This window comes from Astatotilapia calliptera, chromosome 3, assembly GCF_900246225.1.
Source record: "Astatotilapia calliptera chromosome 3, fAstCal1.2, whole genome shotgun sequence".
NCBI classification, from domain to species: domain Eukaryota; kingdom Metazoa; phylum Chordata; class Actinopteri; order Cichliformes; family Cichlidae; genus Astatotilapia; species Astatotilapia calliptera.
In genome coordinates, this window is record NC_039304.1 from 38,779,739 (window position 1) to 38,800,219 (window position 20,481).

The 20,481-nt window shown below is 42.5% G+C and overlaps 2 protein-coding genes and 1 long non-coding RNA gene across 6 annotated transcripts in view; 1 reads left to right on the forward strand and 2 right to left on the reverse strand.

The window, feature by feature from the left end:
* LOC113019455 (deleted in malignant brain tumors 1 protein-like) overlaps positions 1-20,481 on the reverse strand; it is a 616,212-nt gene that overhangs the window by 400,224 nt on the left and 195,507 nt on the right. The window lies entirely within an intron of this gene.
* On the forward strand, positions 4-5,469 carry LOC113019496 (uncharacterized). Its single transcript, XR_003272021.1, has 3 exons — positions 4-67; positions 5,073-5,198; positions 5,419-5,469. It is a non-coding gene; the product is annotated as an uncharacterized LOC113019496 (long non-coding RNA).
* Positions 3,033-16,185, reverse strand: LOC113019462 (F-box only protein 41). Of its 4 annotated transcripts, none has more exons than XM_026163198.1 (17): positions 15,985-16,185; positions 13,952-14,123; positions 12,073-12,594; positions 11,912-11,991; positions 10,561-10,633; positions 8,512-8,742; positions 8,324-8,388; positions 8,086-8,241; positions 7,831-8,000; positions 7,470-7,693; positions 6,579-6,694; positions 5,888-6,040; positions 5,720-5,815; positions 5,413-5,531; positions 5,087-5,248; positions 4,884-4,999; positions 3,033-3,814 (listed from the first exon to the last, which is right to left on the reverse strand). In XM_026163198.1, exons 2-17 carry the CDS (start codon positions 14,099-14,101, stop codon positions 3,752-3,754), a joined length of 2,496 nt encoding a protein of 831 aa, XP_026018983.1. In that variant the 5' UTR covers positions 14,102-14,123; positions 15,985-16,185; the 3' UTR covers positions 3,033-3,751. The 4 variants fall into 4 exon arrangements, with proteins under 4 accessions (XP_026018983.1, XP_026018984.1, XP_026018982.1 ...); XM_026163199.1 differs by lacking the exon at positions 15,985-16,185 and adding an exon at positions 15,912-15,970; XM_026163197.1 differs by lacking the exon at positions 15,985-16,185 and adding an exon at positions 14,292-14,720.

Genomic DNA, 20,481 nt, shown 5'->3' on the forward strand with positions numbered 1-20,481 from the left:
TATGGCAGTTCCAAATGGATATGGTTGTGTGACGACACCACTCCTCGTGCCCAAAGCAATCAATGTGGTGGGTATAATGTGGCCCACATTTAATCTTCAAAAAGCTGTTACTATGAATGACCCCTGTGGCTGTTAATTGAACTGCAGGCAGCGAGCTGCTATCACCCACAACATCCACTTACAACGTATTACTACTCTATACTGTATGTCATGAGTGTTGTACAGCAGCTGAAAAGGCAGCACATATTAAGGTTTTGCTGTTACATGACTTAAACCTGCCAGTTACAAAGGCCTAGTAACCAGTTAGTGACCCCCTTCCAAGATGGGCATTCCCCTCCTGGCTGGCGAAAACCATCTTGCGATTGCTTTGGTTGCTAGCAGTTTGCCATGGTCACCTGAATATTGTATGGAAGATGCCAGCTTGTTCCGAAACACTCGCTAACAACTCACCGAGCTGTAGGAAGCTTGCAAACCAGAATCGGAGACAATGCAGAGGCATAACTTTTACTTTTAGAGTCCTCTATTTCCAATTTCCATTTCACTTTTTCTAACTTCACTAGAGCTCAAAATACTGAACAGCTGCTTGCCCATAGTTTGCATTTTCCACACACTTGTTTGGGCAACCAAACCAACAAGAATGAGGGTTTTGGTGCAGCACTGTACACCTCTTTGCAACCAGTCTCCCCTTGTAACTACTGGTAACCAGTCACCAATAGGTCAGGAAATATAAACTTTTCTCTATTTTGGAAGTGATTCTGTAAGCCTCAGCAAATGTAACTTTAGTAACAGGTCTCAACCTCCAGGAATCACTTGGCAAATACAGTAGACCCCCAGAATTCACGAGGGTTACATTCCTAGAGCACGCATGAATTGTTGAAAACCATGAATTTTGGATATGGTAAAAAAATGCTAATGTTGTCAATAAATGCCTATTTTTTTTTTATAGTTTAAACAGTTTAAAGATTCGGCAGGGGGTTCTGCAAACAATTATCGGTTAGGTTCTAAGCAAAAATCCCCAAATGACTGAGTCCACAAACACTGAGCCACGACTTCTCAGGGGTGGATTGCAAACAATTTGCCCTCACAACCCCTGATCTTTAAGCCTGTGCGACTGGGACCTAAATCCTGTGTGCAGCCACATCAGGTTTTATTTTTGTGTTCAAACGTCACATCCTTAGATCCTTTAGATTTCCATCTCACGTTCATCAGACAGGAATGAGTCCATAGGCTGTTTGAGGTAACTGAGAGACTCAAGGAACATTTTTATTTTTAAGTGGAAATACAAAGTGTTTCACATGTGACAAAGCATTGCATAGGGCACAATTAAGGACAGCAGATTCCAGTCCAACATTAGAAACAGAAACCTTTGATTGTAGAAGACGAACATATCTTGATTGTTTTACAACATAATTAATCAAGAGGAGACACAAACCTGATGAGGAAGTGATTTATTGATGGGGAAACCACACAGGTAGCATCTGCAGCTTCTAGGGGTTGCTAAAAGACACATTTTTTTATCAACACATCTGCAGGTCTCACTGACAGGTTGATTCGACTGATGTCTTTGGTGCATAATTCAATGCGCCCTGCTTGCTTGTGCAAAAAGTCTTTGTGCATATGTGGGTTCTTGTGCTTATATTTAAGGTAAAAATAATGAACAAGGGTTCTGTTAAAACTTGAGGTAAGACTAAAGGTTATGATTACTTCAATACAACAAGTATGGCTCTTATTTGCGGAACAACGATGTTCTGTTTGATAAGGGTAAATAAAGGTTTATTAGAGGTGCCTCAACTTTGTTGAGGTCTGAGTTATTGCAAAAATAGAAGAGATGAATAAAAGTTAAAGGGCTCTAAGATTCGTGAGGAGAAAGAGTGCTAAAAAAAGAGGTCACTATGGTAGAAAAAGTTCTTATTCACACTTTTAAGTAAAAGTTAAAGGATCAAGATTTTAGTTTGAGGTCTTGCCTTCCCATTTCACTCAATGAGTGACTCATACAATTATTTTAAGTCTTATTTTTAATGTTAGAAGCTGTTCATAATATAAAAAAAAAAAGACCTGCAGGAAAATTAAAGCTTAAGAAAATATGAAACCTCAGATGTACTTTTTGAGTTTTAGTCTTTTGGAGTGAGCAGGGGTTAGCCTGCTTTAGCCTGATTGCCACTTAGTCTGTCCTATTTGTATTATTAATAGATTTTAAAAGCTTTAAGATGACCTCGATTAGCCCAGTCTCATTCTCAGAGTTCCAAATACTGCCATGTTTCTTAGCCAGTGGCATCTCAAAGATAAAATGAAAATTGGTGTTTGTTCTTCATGTATCGACGCTTGTGAAGGGCCCTTTCGTATCATGCCATTTAAACATAATTTTTTAACATAAGGCCATACTTATTGCTAGGGCTGTTCGATATAACGATATATATCGGATGACGATATAAAAACGTTTCATTTTACGCTATCGTTTGTTTCGTGGTGTCGCAAAATAAACTGTTTATGGCAATATTTTTTCATGGTTTTGATGGTCACTGTAGTGGCTATATTAATTTCTTAAAGTTCTCTCTTTCTCTTATATTTAATATAACCACACTACGGACGGACAAGCGTCTCTTTTTATGGGTTGTCGTTAGCAACAACGATGGTAAAACCATCGCATGTCCGCTTGTTTATTTTCCACATAAACCTTTCACAATAAAGCTCAAGATCCTATTGAGGCTTTTCAAAATAAACGGAATCACGTGAAAGATGCAGAGTATTGACGGATGAGAAGCAAAAAAAGAGCCGTCAGGTGCTAAAAAGAACAGGCTTTTCCCCGCAGCACGCCGTGTAATAAATACAAAGAAAACGGCGGCCTTTACAACTTATGTCTAAAAATGTGTAGTTTCATGCATCGGTTAAAACACTCAACTCCAGGTACAAGATGCCCAGCTGGAAACACTTCACCTACCCGAGATTCACAGAATTTACAGAAAATATTACATTTTTTGTGATTTATATCGTTATCGGACGATAGATGTTTTATATCGGGATATGAGATTTTGGTCATATCGCACAGCCCTACTTATTGCCTTTAAAAAAAAACCAAACAAACTTGACCAAGTAGTTTTCCGTGCCTACAGCTAACTAATTTCTTTTAGCAGCCCCATTTCCTTGAGAGGTTTTTTTTTTCTTATATAACTTTAATCATTTTTCTGGTTAAAAAAGTCTCCACTGAGTCGCTGCACTCTCTTTGGGTATACAGTGGTATTACACCAAACTACTGCTTTTTCTTTAACACAGTGTTTAGTTCTGTTGAGCTTTTCAGCTTTAATTTGATTTTGAAGGATTTAAACAATTTTTGAAATAAGTAGCTTTAAAAGAGGACTGTTAGATATGTCAGGACAATCAAGCCAAAGGAAACCTATCAATAGGACAACAGCAGCATCAGATAGAGTGGCAGTATTTGACGCCATGGGACTTGACTGCTTTGCATGGGTTTAGCACAGATATTAAGGGATAAGTATGGTTTATTTTAGCCTAAATTCCTAAAAACACATTAAATACCTTTTATTCTTTTTCTTTCTTTTTTTTTTCAATAAATCAAGCTACAGGTAACCTATTTCCTCAAAAAACAGTTTCATAAACAGTTTGGGCCAGTGTGTAGTAAATATTGCACACATTAGTTCAGGGAAAGATTAATGGCTTCAGGTTAAAAAAAAAACAAACACAAAACCCAGATTTAGACGTTCTCACGTATAAAAGAAAGCAGTTTGCGCTGAGGTCAGGAGAAACTGTCGGCTTTAACCTGCAGGACGTCACTCACACCAGGACGCGTCTGAAGAACCTGAAGGGGCACAAAAATGACAACATGAAGGTGGTCTGTGCTTAAAGTCTCTCTGAGTTTTAAAGCTGACCTAAAAAAAACTTCCTCTCCAGTTAAGTCGTCCAGAGTTGGGTTTATTTAAAGGAAATTAGATCCTTGGTAAATCCAACCATGACCATTTACAGATTTACAGGAAAATACAAAAACATTGTGGTTAAGTAGTACAAGCATGTTCTGACCACTGAGTTTGACGTTGTGGGATTGCATTTGTACAGATTTGTATGCCTGCACCGTTATACGGATGTATCCTGAATTGGTCAGAGGGTTTCTGTCTGTAGACAGTTTGTCACAAATGTCCGAAAATCACACGAGTGCAGAGTGAACTGATGCACTCTGCTTGTTGAAAGCACACTTCCAGAAGTATTTTGAGAGCTTGAAAAACTTGTAGAACTGCTTCTGCAGTTCTAAAAACAAAGCAAGTTGTAAAGTGACTGTCAGTGATGTCAGTTGTTTGTGATGTTTGTGATGATTTATTAAGTATTCATGAAGCCGATAGTGACCAAAGTGTTTTTGTCTTTGAGCAATTCAGAGCGGGGTTTATTTATGACTGGCACGTCTCAGGCACATCATTCCAAGAAAAACATTAAACCCAAGTCCAGAGCTTTGCAGACCCATGTTGTAGCTATGTACAGTCACCAGGGGGCAGTGTCAGGAACTTGTGGGACAAGCAGCAAATGTGAGCTACTCTTGTTTATATTTGTGTTTTATTTGATGTTTTAATGTTTCATGTTAAACATAAGTGAAGTACATTTGAGGGGAACTATTCTGCTAATTTACTGTTCCACATTTTTATTCTAGATGAGCTTTTAGTGATTCACAGTTAAAAATAATCCTTCTTTGTCTTATACTTGGCTTTTTTGTAGTTCCTCAAGGGTGATTGATCATATTTGTGGAGCCTGCTGAGGAGCAGCTGATTTAGCCCCCTGCCCATAAGCCCAGTCTTATTTTCTCTCAGTGCACACTTTACATTGAAATAAATATTTGTCTGCTTGTCCTGACAGCCAATCAAAGAGCAGTATTTATAACTCACCTTCAGTGTACTGAGAATCTCTCCAAACAGATGTTGTGCTTCCTCAGTGTCCGGTTCTTCAAAGTAATCTGACGCAGAGACCTCGACAATGATTGACCTGATGTTCTCACACTCACCTGCACAGGTACACAGAGGAGTCATCAGCAATCATTGATTAATAATAATCTCACATTTCTGTGTTGCCTTCAGTTACAGAGACTCACTGTGGAAGTGCAGGATGGCCTGACCGCTCACGGGCGTGTGTGTCAAGATCAACGTCTGCAGGTTCTTCTTCAGTCCAGCCTTACACAGCTCTGTCGCCGCCTGCAGGCCGAGGTCAGTAATACGCTCCAACTCCAGCACCTGTAGCTGAGCACAGTTGCGTACTGCACACAAAACACACAACAAAAAAACCCCCACACAGCTAATGGTATAATGCATTGTATTTTTACACCAAAATAAACTGTAACTTTACAGTTACTACGGATTTAATCTGTACAAGCATGTAGGAGAAGAAACAAAAATGTCAATAACCATATTTTTCACTGACCAGCAGCAACCAACCCCTGAGTCCCACAGCCAGCTCCGCCCACACTGAGAGAGCGGAGGTGTGGCCAGCAACGGCCAATTGTCTGCAAGCAGCGGTTACCAAAACGAGTTGGCTGTTGGCTGGAAATATTGAAGAGAGAAAAAGACTGGTGTCAAGGTGACTCAAATCTGCTCATTTGTTCCTGCACTCTAGACTGGATTCACAGCAGACAGGACAGGAATTTTTTTTTTTTTTTAGAAAAAGGGAAACAGATTTGTTGTTTTTCAGTATGGAGCTATCACAGTGGACTGTGTGTGTGTGTACTAACCAGGGATGAGCAGGCGCCACCTGCAGGCTGGTGATGCTCCTGCATCCAGCACCCAAAGCCCAGAGAACCTCCTGACCGAGAGGATCTGATGAACTCCTGCAGAGGACCAGACAGACAGTCGAGTAAGCGGACAGACAGGTGAAGAAGGGGACAGGTAAACAGCCTCACCTGTATGTGAGCATCTGCAGGTTCCTGCTGTAGCAGCTGGCCAGCCACAGGGTCCTATCGGTGAGGATGTGGGGACACTGAGAGATAGACAGATGGAGCAAGCTGCCCCCTGCTGACCGCAGCAGGGCCTCCACCCCGGGCTCCACACTCCCTCTGATTGACACACAAACAGACGTATGCCAACTACAGTACCCACAATCCACTCACAGGACAGCTTTCTTCTCTTGTAACGTCTCAGAAACCTGTTAATGCACTGAGCACTGACCAATCAGATAACAGCTGCGTTACCATGACAACATGCATTTCAAAAAGATAAGAAAAGCTTGTACATTTCCTCGGTAGCAGCATTAATCCTTGAGAGCGGTGTGTGTTTGTGGGCTTGGATTTTTGATTTTGTAGGGACACAACTCACACAGTCACACTGTGGGGACAAAAATTAATCCTCAAAATGTAAATAATTAGGTTTGAATGAGGGCTTGAATAGTGGCATTGTAAAGCGCTTTGGGTGGCTTGAAAAGCGCTATATAAATCCAATCCATTATTATTATTATTGACTCAGTGGTTATTTTTGGTTTAAATCATCACCGTCTGGACATTTTGGCTTGCCAGTAACATTAAAGACTTAACCTATGCTTGGGCTACAACCAGGGCCCTCAGAAGTACAGAAAGTCAAACCTTGAGTTTAATTTACCGTATGTTTCTGTGGTAATCCTCTCGTGTCTCATTGGCTCGACGACTTCGAGGCTTCAGGTTGCTGAGCACCACGGCCTGAGTTTGAGTGCACCACTGTGACAGCGTCGTCAGGAACTACACACAAAGAAAAACATTTTAAATGTGAAAATAAACATTTTAAAGTATAAACCTAATAATTCCTGCATTTTTTCCCTGACAACATCTTTCATGTAGTCACTCTGCCACACAGTTTAATACTACAAGACAGTAACTGTTTATTGAATAAAAATCTGATTTTGGAGTAGTACTGAATAAAGAATATTCTGCCTAATTAAGGTTTCTATGTGTGAACACAGTTTTAAATTAGCAACAATTTTAAAACTGAGACAAAAAGCAAACACATATTTATTTTGTATAGATGCTGCTCTTTCTTTTATCTTTCTGTTGAAGCTACTATGCCCCATCTTGTAATCGCAAGGCTAAAATTATGGAAAAAAGACAAATTCCAAGTATGAAGTCAAAAAAGAAAACCAACCAGCCAAACTTAAGTTTGGATGGAAATACCCAAACTGAAAGCATGAAGTGGTTAGTGTTGCAGTTTTCAGTTTCTTTCATGCAAAGTGGAGGTGACCTTGGCATTCTGCTAGTGACTAAAGCAATCACATGTATGTTTTTGCAAACATGCACAATACACATTTTCCCCTAGCAACCAGTGGTTGCCAGGGGGTCACTGACTAGTTTCTAAACCTGTGTGAGTGGGGCGTTATTCCCTTCACCCTACACTGTCACCATGACTGTCACATGTCCAAAATGGCGGACAAGTTAAATGTTACATGGCCAGCAGATTATCAGGGACAGCTATAAGAGGATGACATTAGTAACTATCTGAAGATGATGAGGACTTCAATACCTCTGTAGACACTCTGGCATTCTCCAGCTGGAGGCGTGTCCAAACAGCAGGGTGCCTGGCAACGAACCGCCAATCAGAGCACACCTCGGCTGCACGCAGCATTGAGCGCACGTCCAAATATGGGAAGATGCAAAAAAGGCCCGCCCTCAGCCGCAGGGTGTCTGCTACCAGCTGTCTGTCACCAAAGCAACGGGAGGGTGTGGAGCGGACGGAAGAGGGGGTATCTGGGTCAGGAGAGCAGAGTAATGAAAGGCAGAAGCTTTTATTGTGAAGCAGCCACAGGAAGTTTTGCATTAAAGCAGCCTGTAACAGCCAGAGGGGAAAAGAAAGACCACAGGAATGATGGGCAGAAATTATATACCTGATCCAGGTGTGTGTGTCCTGGCAAAGATGAGTCTCCTCATCTCAGCACTGGTCCACAGTTCCTCATCTTCCTCCTCTTCCTCCTCTTCCTCCTCGTCTTCCTCCTCGGTGCTATGGTGACGAAAGTTTCTTTTCTTCCACGTTCTCCCCCATCCCTCTTCCGCAGTCCTGAAATCACAGCAGAAGAAAGACTTGCTCTTTAAAATTTTAAGCCCTGTTCAAAATAAAAGTCACAAAACAAACATCTGCATACCAGAACCTCTCCCTCCTCCCATCTTCTCCTCCTTCTCCTCTCTCTCGTTGAGTCCAGGGTTGGGCGTAGGGATTCGGATGGAGATGGGTTGATGCCGCCTCGCAGTTCCAACCCCCCGAACCCAGAGACGAGGTTCGCATTCGTCCAGCAAGACCACTTGATGACAGAAACCGAGAGGAGGTGTGAGCGTTTCACTGACACTGTAAACTCTTTGAAAGAGTCAGGTGTGTTCAGGTACCTGTAGCGATGGTGTCCATGCAGCTGCTCTCCCAGCCTGTAGGAGCTCGACACGCTATAACTCCTCTGGAAGAGCAGGATGAGGAAATGTTGAGTGAGACCTAACAAATTCCAGGTCCTGCTCCTCTCTATAGACAATACATACTCTCATGAATACTTTAATCAAAGATGTTTGTTTGTATTTCCCACCCTGTTTCCAATGGTTTCCTGCATCTTATTTGCAATGATGTCATCAGTGCTGCCATCCAGACTGCGTCCCCCTTGGCTCCGTGTAGGTTCGTAAACCTCAGTGAGCAAATAGGGCTCGGTGTATGCGTACCCGTCACTGTCTGGGAAGAGGTTGCGATGTTCGTGCGAGCCAAGCATCAGGAGCCGTCTCTCTGCGCAATCTGCTCGCTCCAGCAGTGTCTCAATGAACATCTGTAATCAAGCGAAGCACCACAACAGAAAGATTTTATCAGATTTGCTGACTTCTGTATGTTTACTGTAAGCTGCATCTGAATACCAAAGGTTTTTGATAGGAATTACTAACACACCCCACAATCATGAACTAACATGAAGTTGTAAGAGGTTCTCTTACACTATGAAGCACCAAGACATGACTAAAGAAAACTGAATTGAGTGGAATATCTCATTCCAGCTCTACAGTCCTTAGCATTGCCAGCAGCCAATGTCCTTGAGAAGAGAGGCTGTCTTTAGTTACAATTCAGGAAGAACAATGAGGTTTTCATCCTAGTCAGGAAGCACTGGACCAGCTCTTCTCAAGGATATTCAGGAATATGTGGGCGTTTGCCCAAGGCAATAAGACAGACTTGTGCTCAGTGGCTTTTGGACTTCACCAGGACATTACTGGACAGTCTGGCTCTGATGGCTTTATTGAGCAATGAGCTCCAGCATGGATCAGGAAATTGGACCTCAAAGTCTGAGGACAGGTTGGAAATGATCGCTACCCCAAGTGGAAGAGTTCAAGTATCTCGGGGTCTCGTTAATGGGTGAGAGAAGAAAGCAGCAGGAGATTGATGAATAGACTGGTGTGGCATTGCGGTGATGCAGACCCTGTACCGGTCTGATGTGGTGAAAAGAGAGCTGAGCATGAAAGTAAAGCTGTTGTTTTACATTACCACCCTCACATGTGGCCACAGGTTCTGGGTAGTGACAGAAAGAATGAGGTTTAGGGTCTCTGCCGTTTGGTTGGTACTCTGAGTAGAGCCGCTACTCCTCCACACTGAGTTAGCCTTTGACTCGGATGCCTCCTGGGACCCTTCTGGGTGAGGTGTTTTGGGCATGTCCAACTGAGAGGAGGCTCTGGGACAGACCCAGGACTGGCTGGAAAGCTGTAGTAGGGGAAGAGGACGAGGCAAACAAGGCAGGGTTTGCCTTAGAGCAAGTTTGATGAGTCACTTTTGGGTTTGTTATTGAAATCGAATATTTTGGGTATTTTTGTGAATGTCTTGTAGTTTTCCTTCCTTTGTGATTGTTCACGCCACTCGCATTAGTTTCACTGTGTGTGTGCACTGTTATCTGCACCCGTGTCAGTTAAATTTCTTGTTTGCGCTGCATGTGCACCCCCATGTTCCTCATGTTCATTGTGGGTCTCTTAACTCAGTGTGGGTTAAGATCCAATTTCAATGGATGTGTTTTAAAATTGTTTACAGTTCTAGTTTGAGTGACAACAGTGTTTGTGGGCCCACAGACTAAACAGCCTGGATGACACTAAGGCCTGAAAGGAGTCCTATGACAGATACTTACATATTTAACTCGCAATAGAATTAACATCTGTGCATTTTGCAGGAGTTTTCTTAAGTTGCCAACAAAAGCTTGCTTTTTGTATATTAACTCTGCCCAGTGTCCTTTATTTTCTCTCTGGAATCTGAACACGTTCTTGTACATGAACTCTATGATTTTGACCCAAACTCTAATCTAAAAATCTAACCAAACTATGTGGGAAGAAAAGGTTAAGTTAAAATATAAAGTATAATATAAAACTGTACAGGTTTTGAATGACAAAGGATTATTTCATAGACGAGTGCACATGCTGCATACTTGCCCCCCTCCAATACGTCGTTTCATGTGTAAATAACAGCCTCATCTTGGCCAACCCCACTATAAAAACTGTCGGGTTACCCTGTGTGAGCTGGGTCAGATTAATCTCACGCATCACTCTTGTCAAACAAATCAAAATAAACCACCCAGAGTTTAATTACAAAAGAACCAACAACAGAAGATCTCCTGCATCACCTGCAGCCTGGATTTGGCTTCGGCCTCTTTGTCTGCCGTCTCCCTCAAAAAATGCTCAATGTCCACCATCTCCCTGAAAAACACACACAGTTCAGAATGTACACGTTATTCAGTGACCCAAATGATAAATAAGTTAAATAAGATAGACGGCACAAAAAACACGCAAAACAAACCGAGTGACCTCCCAAAAATACACACCCTCGGGCTGCTCTGCCTCATTGTCATCTTACATTTATCATCCCAGCAAACCGCAGCAGAGTGTGTGTGTGTGTGTGTGTGTGTGTGTGTGTGTGTGTGTGTGTGTGTGTGTGTGTGTGTGTGTGTGTGTGTGTGTGTGTGTGTTAGAGAGAGACAGAGAGAAACACAGAGTGAGGCAGATTAAACATGACGTGTCCTCTGCCTGTGCACCGTGTTTCTGTGCTCAGCGCGCTGTAGTTCCATGATATTACATTACATGCTGTTTGCTTCTGCTATTAGTGTTTCATTTTCCACAAACAAAAACTGACCACACGACAAATTCTGCCACACTGCATCTACTGCTGCCAGAGGATACGAGTGCAAAAGATTTTAATGCCCAAAGCACTTCCTACTTGGTATTTAAATCTGACCCCATTCACCTCCACATACTTGCCTTACATTCTACACCAGAGTTCAAGTTTGCCACTGAGGGCTGAGTAAAATTAGCCAAAAACAACCTCAGCAGTTGCTGCCTGCAGTGCTTGGAGATCTATTACTGGATGAGTGTAGTACTAGAGGAAACTTTAAAGCTCGGTAAGATTTAGGTAAGCGCTACACTAAGAAAAAGTGTTTTTTTTCTATAATTTTCAGAAGAATTTATGGATGTCTTGGTCATTTTATTGGTGATAAATCGGAAAGGGACTCCAAACTTTAGTCCTTCATACAAAATAAAAAGGTGTGATATAAACAAATTAAAACACCCAACAGAAACTGGTTTTGTAGCAGGCTGCAGACATGTTTATTTCTGCTGTAAAGTTGGAAAATTTAACATGGAAGTCTATGGGCACTCATTTACTTTTACACCCTGCCCCAAGTGAACAATAGGGGAACTGCAGCCATAAACTGCTGTTTAGTCTTTTCAACCTTGTCTATTTACAGAACAAGTTAAAAAATGTACACTATTTAAAATAAATACGTGAACATGTTAAACTTTTTACCATTGTTATTGTGATGACTAGTCCATAGAACATAGAAAAGTGGCTGATCATAAATGAATAATAACAATGGTGCAATGAAGAAAACTTTCATCTAAAAATGTCTTGTTTGTTCCATAAAAAGAGGGAAAATAAATCCTGAAAACACAGTTTTATCCACTAAACGTCCAGATACTGACTGTTGTCGTTTGCTCAGCTCCTTCTCTTTCCCTGTAAGATCTTTCTTTAATTTCTCCATCATCTCCATGGCAGCTGAGACCTGCAGGAATACAAAAATAGAACAGTGAATATACAGCGACTTCAAAATCGTGTTTAAAACATTGCTTAAAGCCCCACCCACCTGTCGGGACAGGTAGGCTGCTTTCTCTTCCACTTCCTGTTTCTCACTCCTGAGTCGTTCCTTGTCTCGCCTCGCCCGCTGTAGCTCCATCTCTCTCCTCTGTAGCTCTACTTTCAGTCGGGCCATGCGTCGGTTCACCCTCTCCTCAACCTCCGCGAAAGTCCGGGCGATTTTATGATCCAGCCCGAGCCCCAGTCGCTCTTCCAGCCCAATCTCCACCAAGCCTAGCTGGACCCTCACCTCTCCAAGGTTCTTCCCAGCAAAAAGATCCACAGATCCAGGAAGGGCCAGAGCAGTGGAGGGGCCTTCTGAATGTACCGTAGAGGAAGGCAGAGGGCAATCTGAAGCACCGAACATCTCCCTGAGCAGTTGGACGGAGGCAGATGATGAGGCGAGATCCAAGCAGGCCAGTGGCAGGGGCAGGCTTTGATGTTCCATGTCCAGAGAAGTGCTCTGACTTTGGGATACAGCTGGGCTAGGGAGTGGGAGGAGAGAACTGGTTCTGGAGCTTCTGACCCGAGCCTGAAACATTAAGACAAAGTTAATACTGGCACTGGTAACGCAGTTCAAGGGCTGATGACATTAAAAAAAAATGTATTAGTTACAGGTGGAAGATCTGGATCATCTCAATGGTCTCCAAACGATCCTGTAAATCTTCCTTTCACTCTTGCTGCTATCGTTCATTCACAAATTACCCCTGACACTCTCCCCCCACTCCACCCTACCTGCACTCTCTTCCTCATCGCTCTTGTGCACTGTCTATTGCTTTGGATGGTTGACTCACCTTCACCTTCTTTTCCTCTCCAGAGCATACCTCCACCTCTCCCTGCTCAAACTATAGAACACAGTGTCATCTGCAAACATCAGAGTCCACAGAGACTCCCGTCTGACTTCCTCTATCTTCCTCTACCTGTCTATCATAACTCTAAATAAGGGGGGGGGTAAAGCCAAACCCTAATGTGGTTCCACCCACCTGCCACTCCTACTGTCTCACTGTCTTCAAATGTGTCCTGCACCGCTTTTAGAATGCAAAGAACTAAAATATTCTCAATAAAATGAAGGAGAAGAAACGAATAACACTGGTATAAATTTCATGGGTGTCACAAACTCACAATATTAGTTACATCCCTGAGTTTATGATGCTGACATGAGGATCAGAGAGGTGATGCTTGACAGAATTCACATAAATCTAAACAGTTTAAGAGTCTTAATTATTTAGAAAAATAAAAATAAAAGCCTGTGTTTGTTTCTATTCACAAACCATGCACTAACCAGATTAACTGTCAGACACAGCCACTTATTTTCTTCGTTGCAATAATCTGGTCAGTTTTTCTCCCTTTCTAAGGTCTGACACGACCTCACTTCTGTGTGCAAACAGCACGAACATCCATCGATCTATGGTTTATTTTTGCAGTCCTAGCATGATCAGTTATGACCAGGCAGATTATGTTGGGAATTCAACCATGTTTGCTAGGAAATTAAAGCTACCAAAGTCATGTATTGTTGGCTAGCTTCATTACCAGCAGGTGTCAAACAGAAACAGAAAATCTTAAATCTGAGAGGCTGAAAAATGAAACAGACAACATCAGTTTGTTTTAATGTAGAATAACTAATGAGTCTCTGTAGCTCCATATAGCTGCTTTCCATCCATATTCCGTATTCACCGGGTGATGTCAGACAGATTTCCCAATCAGATCCATTATTATGTGTCCAAATTGCAATCGTTTCCACGATGTGGCCTCTGGGAGGACACATTATTTCTTTGTTCCACATGACAGTAAACTCAAATCTCTTTAGTTTGTCACATATCATGAAATCTTCCACAACAAAAGTACTTTAGCAGTTAACCAGTCGTGAAAATGATCATTTGCTTGGTTACCTGGGAGAGCACCAGCAGGGTCTCGTAGGTGTGTCGGCTGACCAGGTGCGCCCGGAGCTCAGCTACAGATGAGAACCGAAACCCATCCCCGCAACGAGGACAGAAGTAGGGCAGCTCCATGGAAGAGGAGGAGGACGAGGAGGAAGACATGATTCACGAGGAAGCAGCAGACCTGGAAGAAAAGATATGAGCTCATTAGAGAAAAACAAAGAGACTGCAACGAGATAGTAAGAGTAGAAGAAGAAACACACAGAGTAAACCGGAGTGAAAACTGGGTCAGAGTGCGTGTGAGCTCTACATAATTGATTCTATGCAGATGAAGATGTAACGAGGCTCAGACCTGAACATTAAAGACAGCAGAACACGTGTGTTTGATTTATTCTTCACGGATAAGCCGGATCCATGCTGGAGCATCACATGCGTGTCCTGTGGCGAGCTGCTGGGTCTGATGTTAGTGGGGCGCATGTGTGTGTTTGTTTCTGTGAGGCAGCAATCTTTCACGCCGCTGCTCCGACCCGTGCAGAGGAATTTAAGCACGCATGGATGAGCAGGAAGAAAGAAACGTCTGGGGCGTGGAGTCTCTGTGTTCGCCTACTTCAGCCTCCTCTTCCTCTTTCCATGCCCTCCATTCAGGAGTTTTTATTTGGTAAGGACTACAGCGAGGGGCTGCTGCATTACAGTGACTCGCCTGAGAGCTTATACAAATACAGAAGAAGAGCAGATTTGTGCTTTAAGCAGCACAAATATGCTCTACCTCTGTGTGCCACAGAGGAGGATTTGTTCACAGTTCAGTTTTTACATTTGTTTTAAGGGACTTATGCAGTTACTGAATGTCCTTACACTCACAAACAAATTGGTGTGGAGGCCTTTGATGATTAAATTTATGTCACTCAGACCAACACCAGCGTAACAAACAAAAATGTTTGAGTCACCAAATCAAAATCATGAGATAAAACGTAAAAGTGATCAGAAAAATTAAAGCTTTAAACATACAGCAACATTTTTAAATGAAAACTGAAACTGAAAGAAAAGTATACATTTAAGAACTAACCACTAAGAAACTTAGAATTTTGAGATATTTTGACATAAAAAGTCTAAATTATGCCACTAATTATGCTGCTATTCATACTGTCATTATATTAATGCTGCTATCCTGTATATATCGTACTTACTATTGTTTGAGTACTTGTGATTGTTTTATTTTACTTTTTATATTTTACATTTATTTTTATTATTGAATCTTGCACCAAGGGAGTGGCACTCCAATTTCGTTGTACTCTGTACAATGACAATAAAGGCTATTCTATTCTAAAGAGTCAAAATATGACGCAAAAATGTCAAAATTGGAAAATTAAAACTTAAAACGTTTAACCTAATAAGTGAAAAGGTAAGCAAAACAGTCTAATTAATTAAAATATAAATAAAATAATACATTACAAAGAAAGGTCAAAATAAGAAATTAAGTAAAATTAGTTCTGTGATGAAAAAAATATAAAATGTAAATATATTTTTTAAAAAACGTGAAAAATATAAAGAAAATGTTGCTATAATGTATCATTATAAAATGTAAACATAAAAAAAACTAACAATGATGTAAAATCAAAGCTTTTAGAAAAAAAAAAGTCAACACTAACAAATGACAGATTGGTCAGAACTATTTTGGAAAAGTTTGATTTGTGACACGAGAAAACTTTAATTCATGAATTGAAAAAATGAGACCTGAGCACAAATCAAAGAAAAGACTGTCGAATGACCTGCAGCATAAAGTATGAACACTGGACAGGGTTTCACTGATTAATCAGCCCGCCCACTCTGTGTCCAGCTGTTAGAGTACAGCTTACATTACAGCTTTTATTACGTAAAAGAACGTAAAAGTTGAGCCACACAGACAGAAACTGATAGATTATTCGAACATCTGCCTGCAGCTGTGAGGAGAACGAGCTGCTCTTCGGGTTCTTACCGAAATATCGAGACTGATGACAGCTTCTGTGCTGCCACACACACGCGCGAGCGCCCGGTTCACCTATCAGTACCTGTGACAATCGATCCGCGGATGTCTGGTCCTCGCGCTGCCTGAACCCACCCTTATCGACCGCCTGCTTCACTCAACCCCAAAATCCCGTTGCCATGGTTTCCCGGTTCTTCCCAGTTCCCCTCGGATCGATGGTCCATCATCCCGGTACCGACCACGTTTTATCGTGCAGCAGCAGCATTGCACACGGAGCGAATGTGTGCGTGTCTGTGTGTGTGCGTGCAGTTGCTGACGTAGAGAACGCGTGATGTGGGCCATGATTGCCAAGGCTCTCTGGTTTCACACATTTGTGTTTTTATCGTTCAGATTAGACTGAATTGGACATAAAAGCATGAACACGGCGACGCGCGCGAGGCGATCTGTAGATAATTTGATATCCATTAACACACATCCACTGCGCGGGCTTCAGTGTGTCTTTGGAAGTCACGGAAACTGTGTCCTTCTCACGGCGTTCAGACCACTTTTTTTTTTCAACTGAGAATCAGTTCACTTCTTCACCCCTGTAACCAAGGAGACACGTGTACTCCAAAACATCTCTCCATAGAGGAAGAAAAAAAACAACTTCAAGCATCATGGGAATGTTTCAGAGTCTTCCAGCTCAAAGCATCCTTAATTAAAGTCATTTGTGTAACGTAGAAGGAGTGCAGTGACACAGTGTTTATTTTATGAGTATATTTGGTTTCACCGACAAGTTTTATTCTCCCAGAGTGACACTGCTGGTGTTTCTGTTTGTCCGGGGGAACTTTTCATACCACAGAAATGACAGAATGGGCTTCGTGCCGCTTTTAATAAGACTGGAAATAAATGTCTGTGTTTTATACATAAGCAGCAGCCTGCCATCATCATCATCATCATCATCATCATCACTACCCAGATTTCACTGTAATAACTCCAGCCACCAGCCAGTTCCTCTACAGAGTGTCTGACCTTTAACCCTAACCACAAGCAGAAAGAATCAATTAAGAGATCTGTTTTCCCAGTGGAACTGATTAACTGATTAGGATGTCAAACACAGAACAGTCCTGCTGGATGAAGATGTTTGAATCACTGAAACTCCTCCGTGTGAAGTTTTGTTCTGTAATCTGTAATCATGTTGAAATTTCATCATAAGATGGCTCCCTGTACAGTCTATATGACCACAGAGCGACAGCAAGACTACAAGTTTGTGGATATTAGGTGGTCTCTGTTTTGCAATCTGTGTAAAAGGCATTTTTTGTGACACATTCTTTTGTGCATGAGTGTATTATTTTTTCTGCTTCTTCTGCTTCTGTGATAATGTGGTGGCCACTGGAGGGCGCCAGAATCCCGCGGCCTTCAGGAAAAGCTTTTATCCTATTTATTTAGTTTGCAGTGGAGGCCAAAGATCTCTGAAAGCAAACGTGTGTTTCCAAATGGCCTGTATTTATATGGCCTGTATTTATATAGCGCTTTTACTAGTCCCTAAGGACCCCAAAGCGCTTTACATATCCAGTCATCCACCCATTCACACACACATTCACACACTGGTGATGGCAAGCTACATTGTAGCCACAGCCACCCTGGGGCGCACTGACAGAGGCGAGGTTTTAGTATCAGGGTTACAATTTGGTTATGTTTAGGTTTAGGCTGAGGGTTAGGCTTAGGTATTCAATTTTGATGGTTAGGGTAAGCGACTAGGGAAAGCATTATGTCAATGAGATGTCCTCACGAAGATATGAAAATGAGTGTGTGTGTATGTGTGTGTGTGTGTGTGTGTGTGTGTGTGTGCGTGTGCCTGTGTGCCTGTGTGTGTGTATGTGTGCGTGTGCCTGTGTGTGTGTGTGTGTGTGTGTGTGTGTGTGTGTGTGTGTGTGTGTGTGTGTGTGTGTGTGTGTATGTGTGCGTGTGCCTGTGTGCCTGTGTGTGTGTATGTGTGCGTGTGCCTGTGTGTGTGTGTGTGTGCCTGTGTGTGTGTGTGTGTGTGTGTGTGTGTGCCTGTGTGCCTGTGTGTGTGTGTGTGTGTGTGTGTGTGTGTGTGTGTGTGTGTGTGTGTGTGTGTGGGAGAGAGAATAAGACTGGGTAAAACTGCTGTTCCCATAGCAACATGACCTTCACTGTTCAAAAAAGTGTTGGCAACAGAAACCTGTTGATGCACGGAAAACAGAGAAATCTGGAGAAACCCGAGAACGACTGAAGTGATGATGCATAGATAAGTCATGAGGAAGATGAAGGTGATAAGTTGGTATAATAATTACTGTTAGGTTTTGTATTGTTGATTGTCATTTATGCTTAGAAATATCTACTTATATATGCTTAGAGTTTTATAATTAGTTTTAGATTGGTAGAGGTTTGATCCTTAATAGTCTGCAAACTTTGTGTGTATTCCACTCTGGAATGCACCCCTACATCCTGGGAGCACGGGAAGAGGTCGTACCTTGTTTTATTGTTTTATGGCAGGATTAACGTAGTTGAGTCTAAGTGCCTTTTACATATAGATGAACTGTTGGATTTTCCAGACCAGCAGATTAAGGGAAGTCGTTTATGGGGCCACACTCTGACCCCCCCCCCCCCCCCCCCCCCCCACACACACACACACAAAGGCAAGGTACTCTTCGTTTGTATGTAGACGTCATATGTTCAAGGTCAAGGTTCTTTATTATTTGTCACATGCATAGTTATACACACAGTGAAATGTAGCCTGACACGCTCCTCGACATGTGCAAAAAAGAATTGGGGGGGGGGGGGGGGTGTAGAGGAAGAACATTATATATATATAGTATATACACTGGGTGAATGTGCAGTAGTAGCAGCAAGCAGGTGAATTCTGTACATTAATATGAATAGACATCTGACTATTTTACAGGATAGACAATATAAACATATTTAAAATTAAAGGAATTTGAAATGTACATTGTGCCTTGGTTTAGTGTCTGGAAGAGTCCTGTCTCAGTCAATTATAGATGATGTGAGAGGGCGGGTGTGTGTGTTTAGGGCACGGATGGCTTGGGGATAGAAGCTCCTCTTGAGTCTCTCTGTCCTTGCCCGGAAGATGCGGAACCTTCTACCAGATTGCAGAAGTTAGAACAGTTTGTTGCCAGGATGGGACGGGTCCTTCAGTATCTGTGCTGCTCTAGTCCGGCATCTCCTGGTGTAGGTGCCCTGAAGCGGGGGGAGAGCAATCCTGCAGCAGCGTTCTGCTGTACGGATCACTCTCTGGATAGCTTTTTGGTCCTTCACACAGCTATTCCCAAACCACGATGTCATGTTCTGTGTGAGGATGCTCTCCACAGCGCCTGTATAGAAAATCCTGAGGATCTTTGGAGAGACCCTGAACTTCCTCAGTTGTCGTAGGTGGTACAGGCACTGCCTAGCCTTTTTGGTCTGGACCTGAATGTGGGCAGCCCATGTCAGGTCTGAGGAGATGTGGACACCAAGATACTTGAAGGACTGCACCCTCTCCACTGGAGCTCCATTGATGATAATGGGCTTGTAGTCTCTGTGCTGACCCCTTCTGAAGTCCACCACCAGCTCCTTGGTCTTGCTGACGTTCAGCTGGAGGTGGTTGTCCTGGCACCACGATGCCAGATTCTTCACTTCATCCATGTAGGCCGCCTCATCATTGTTGGAGATGGCACCCAACACCACTGTGTCGTCAGCAAACTTCACAATGGTGTTGGAGCCATGGGTGGCCACACAGTCTGAAGTGTAGAGGGAGTAGAGCAGTGGCGTTAATGACCCTATGCATATTCATGTAACCACAATAAAAGGAGTGCTATGGGGAACCTGGCTGAGAGTCTGATGGAGATCAGGTGGTGGAATGACACTTGGCTCCAGGCAGGTCTCCCTCATGCATGAGTAACATGAATAACTTTGCCTACTTGGTGTTCAATGCTTTTGCTGTGTTTTTAAATTGTCTCGTTCCAGCGGTGGGCCTGTGCTAGACAGACCCAACAATTACCATTTAATTGGTGTGAATTGTGGACTTAATCGTATTAAGTGGCTGCTAATACAGTGGTTCCCAAACTTTTTTTTGCTGGGCCCCCCTTTGTTTTACACGAAAAACGTTTGCCCCCCGCGCGCGCACACACGCACTAACACATCCTCCAACCACACACACCCATATTTTGCTCCACACCTCAAATATTTAGTAAACAATTAAGCAAATACAAGTAACCAGCAATAAATGACAGGTAGTAATAAAATAAACTACTAACTCTTTTACGCTACGTCCGCACCTACACGGGTATTTGTGAACACGCAGCTGTTTCGTCCACACGTAAACGGCGTTTCAAATCACCGAAAACTGTGATTTTTTAAAACTCCTTTTTTGTGGTTTACGTGTGGGCGAGGAATACAGAGTTCGTCTGGTATGTGCCTCTTTTCACATCACGCTGTGCGCCACTTATTGTTTACATGAGATGAATTGCAGAATGGCAGAGAGAGACGAAATACTGTTACTGTTAATCTGACTATCCTCAGGTTTTACAGGCAGTTACTGTCTCTCCATTTACAGAGGCAGAGGCGTCACCGTGTGATTATT

Excerpts from the sequence above, each read along its gene's own strand:
- LOC113019462 (XM_026163198.1), bottom strand. The coding sequence starts at position 14,101 with ATGTCTTCCTCCTCGTCCTCCTCCTCTTCCATGGAGCTGCCCTACTTC. Across the intron at positions 11,992-12,072 it reads CAGCCTACCTGTCCCGACAG|GTCTCAGCTGCCATGGAGAT; the intron begins GTGGGTGGGGCT and ends GTATTCCTGCAG. Across the intron at positions 10,634-11,911 it reads GAGCTGAGCAAACGACAACA|GGAGATGGTGGACATTGAGC; the intron begins GTCAGTATCTGG and ends TGTGTTTTTCAG.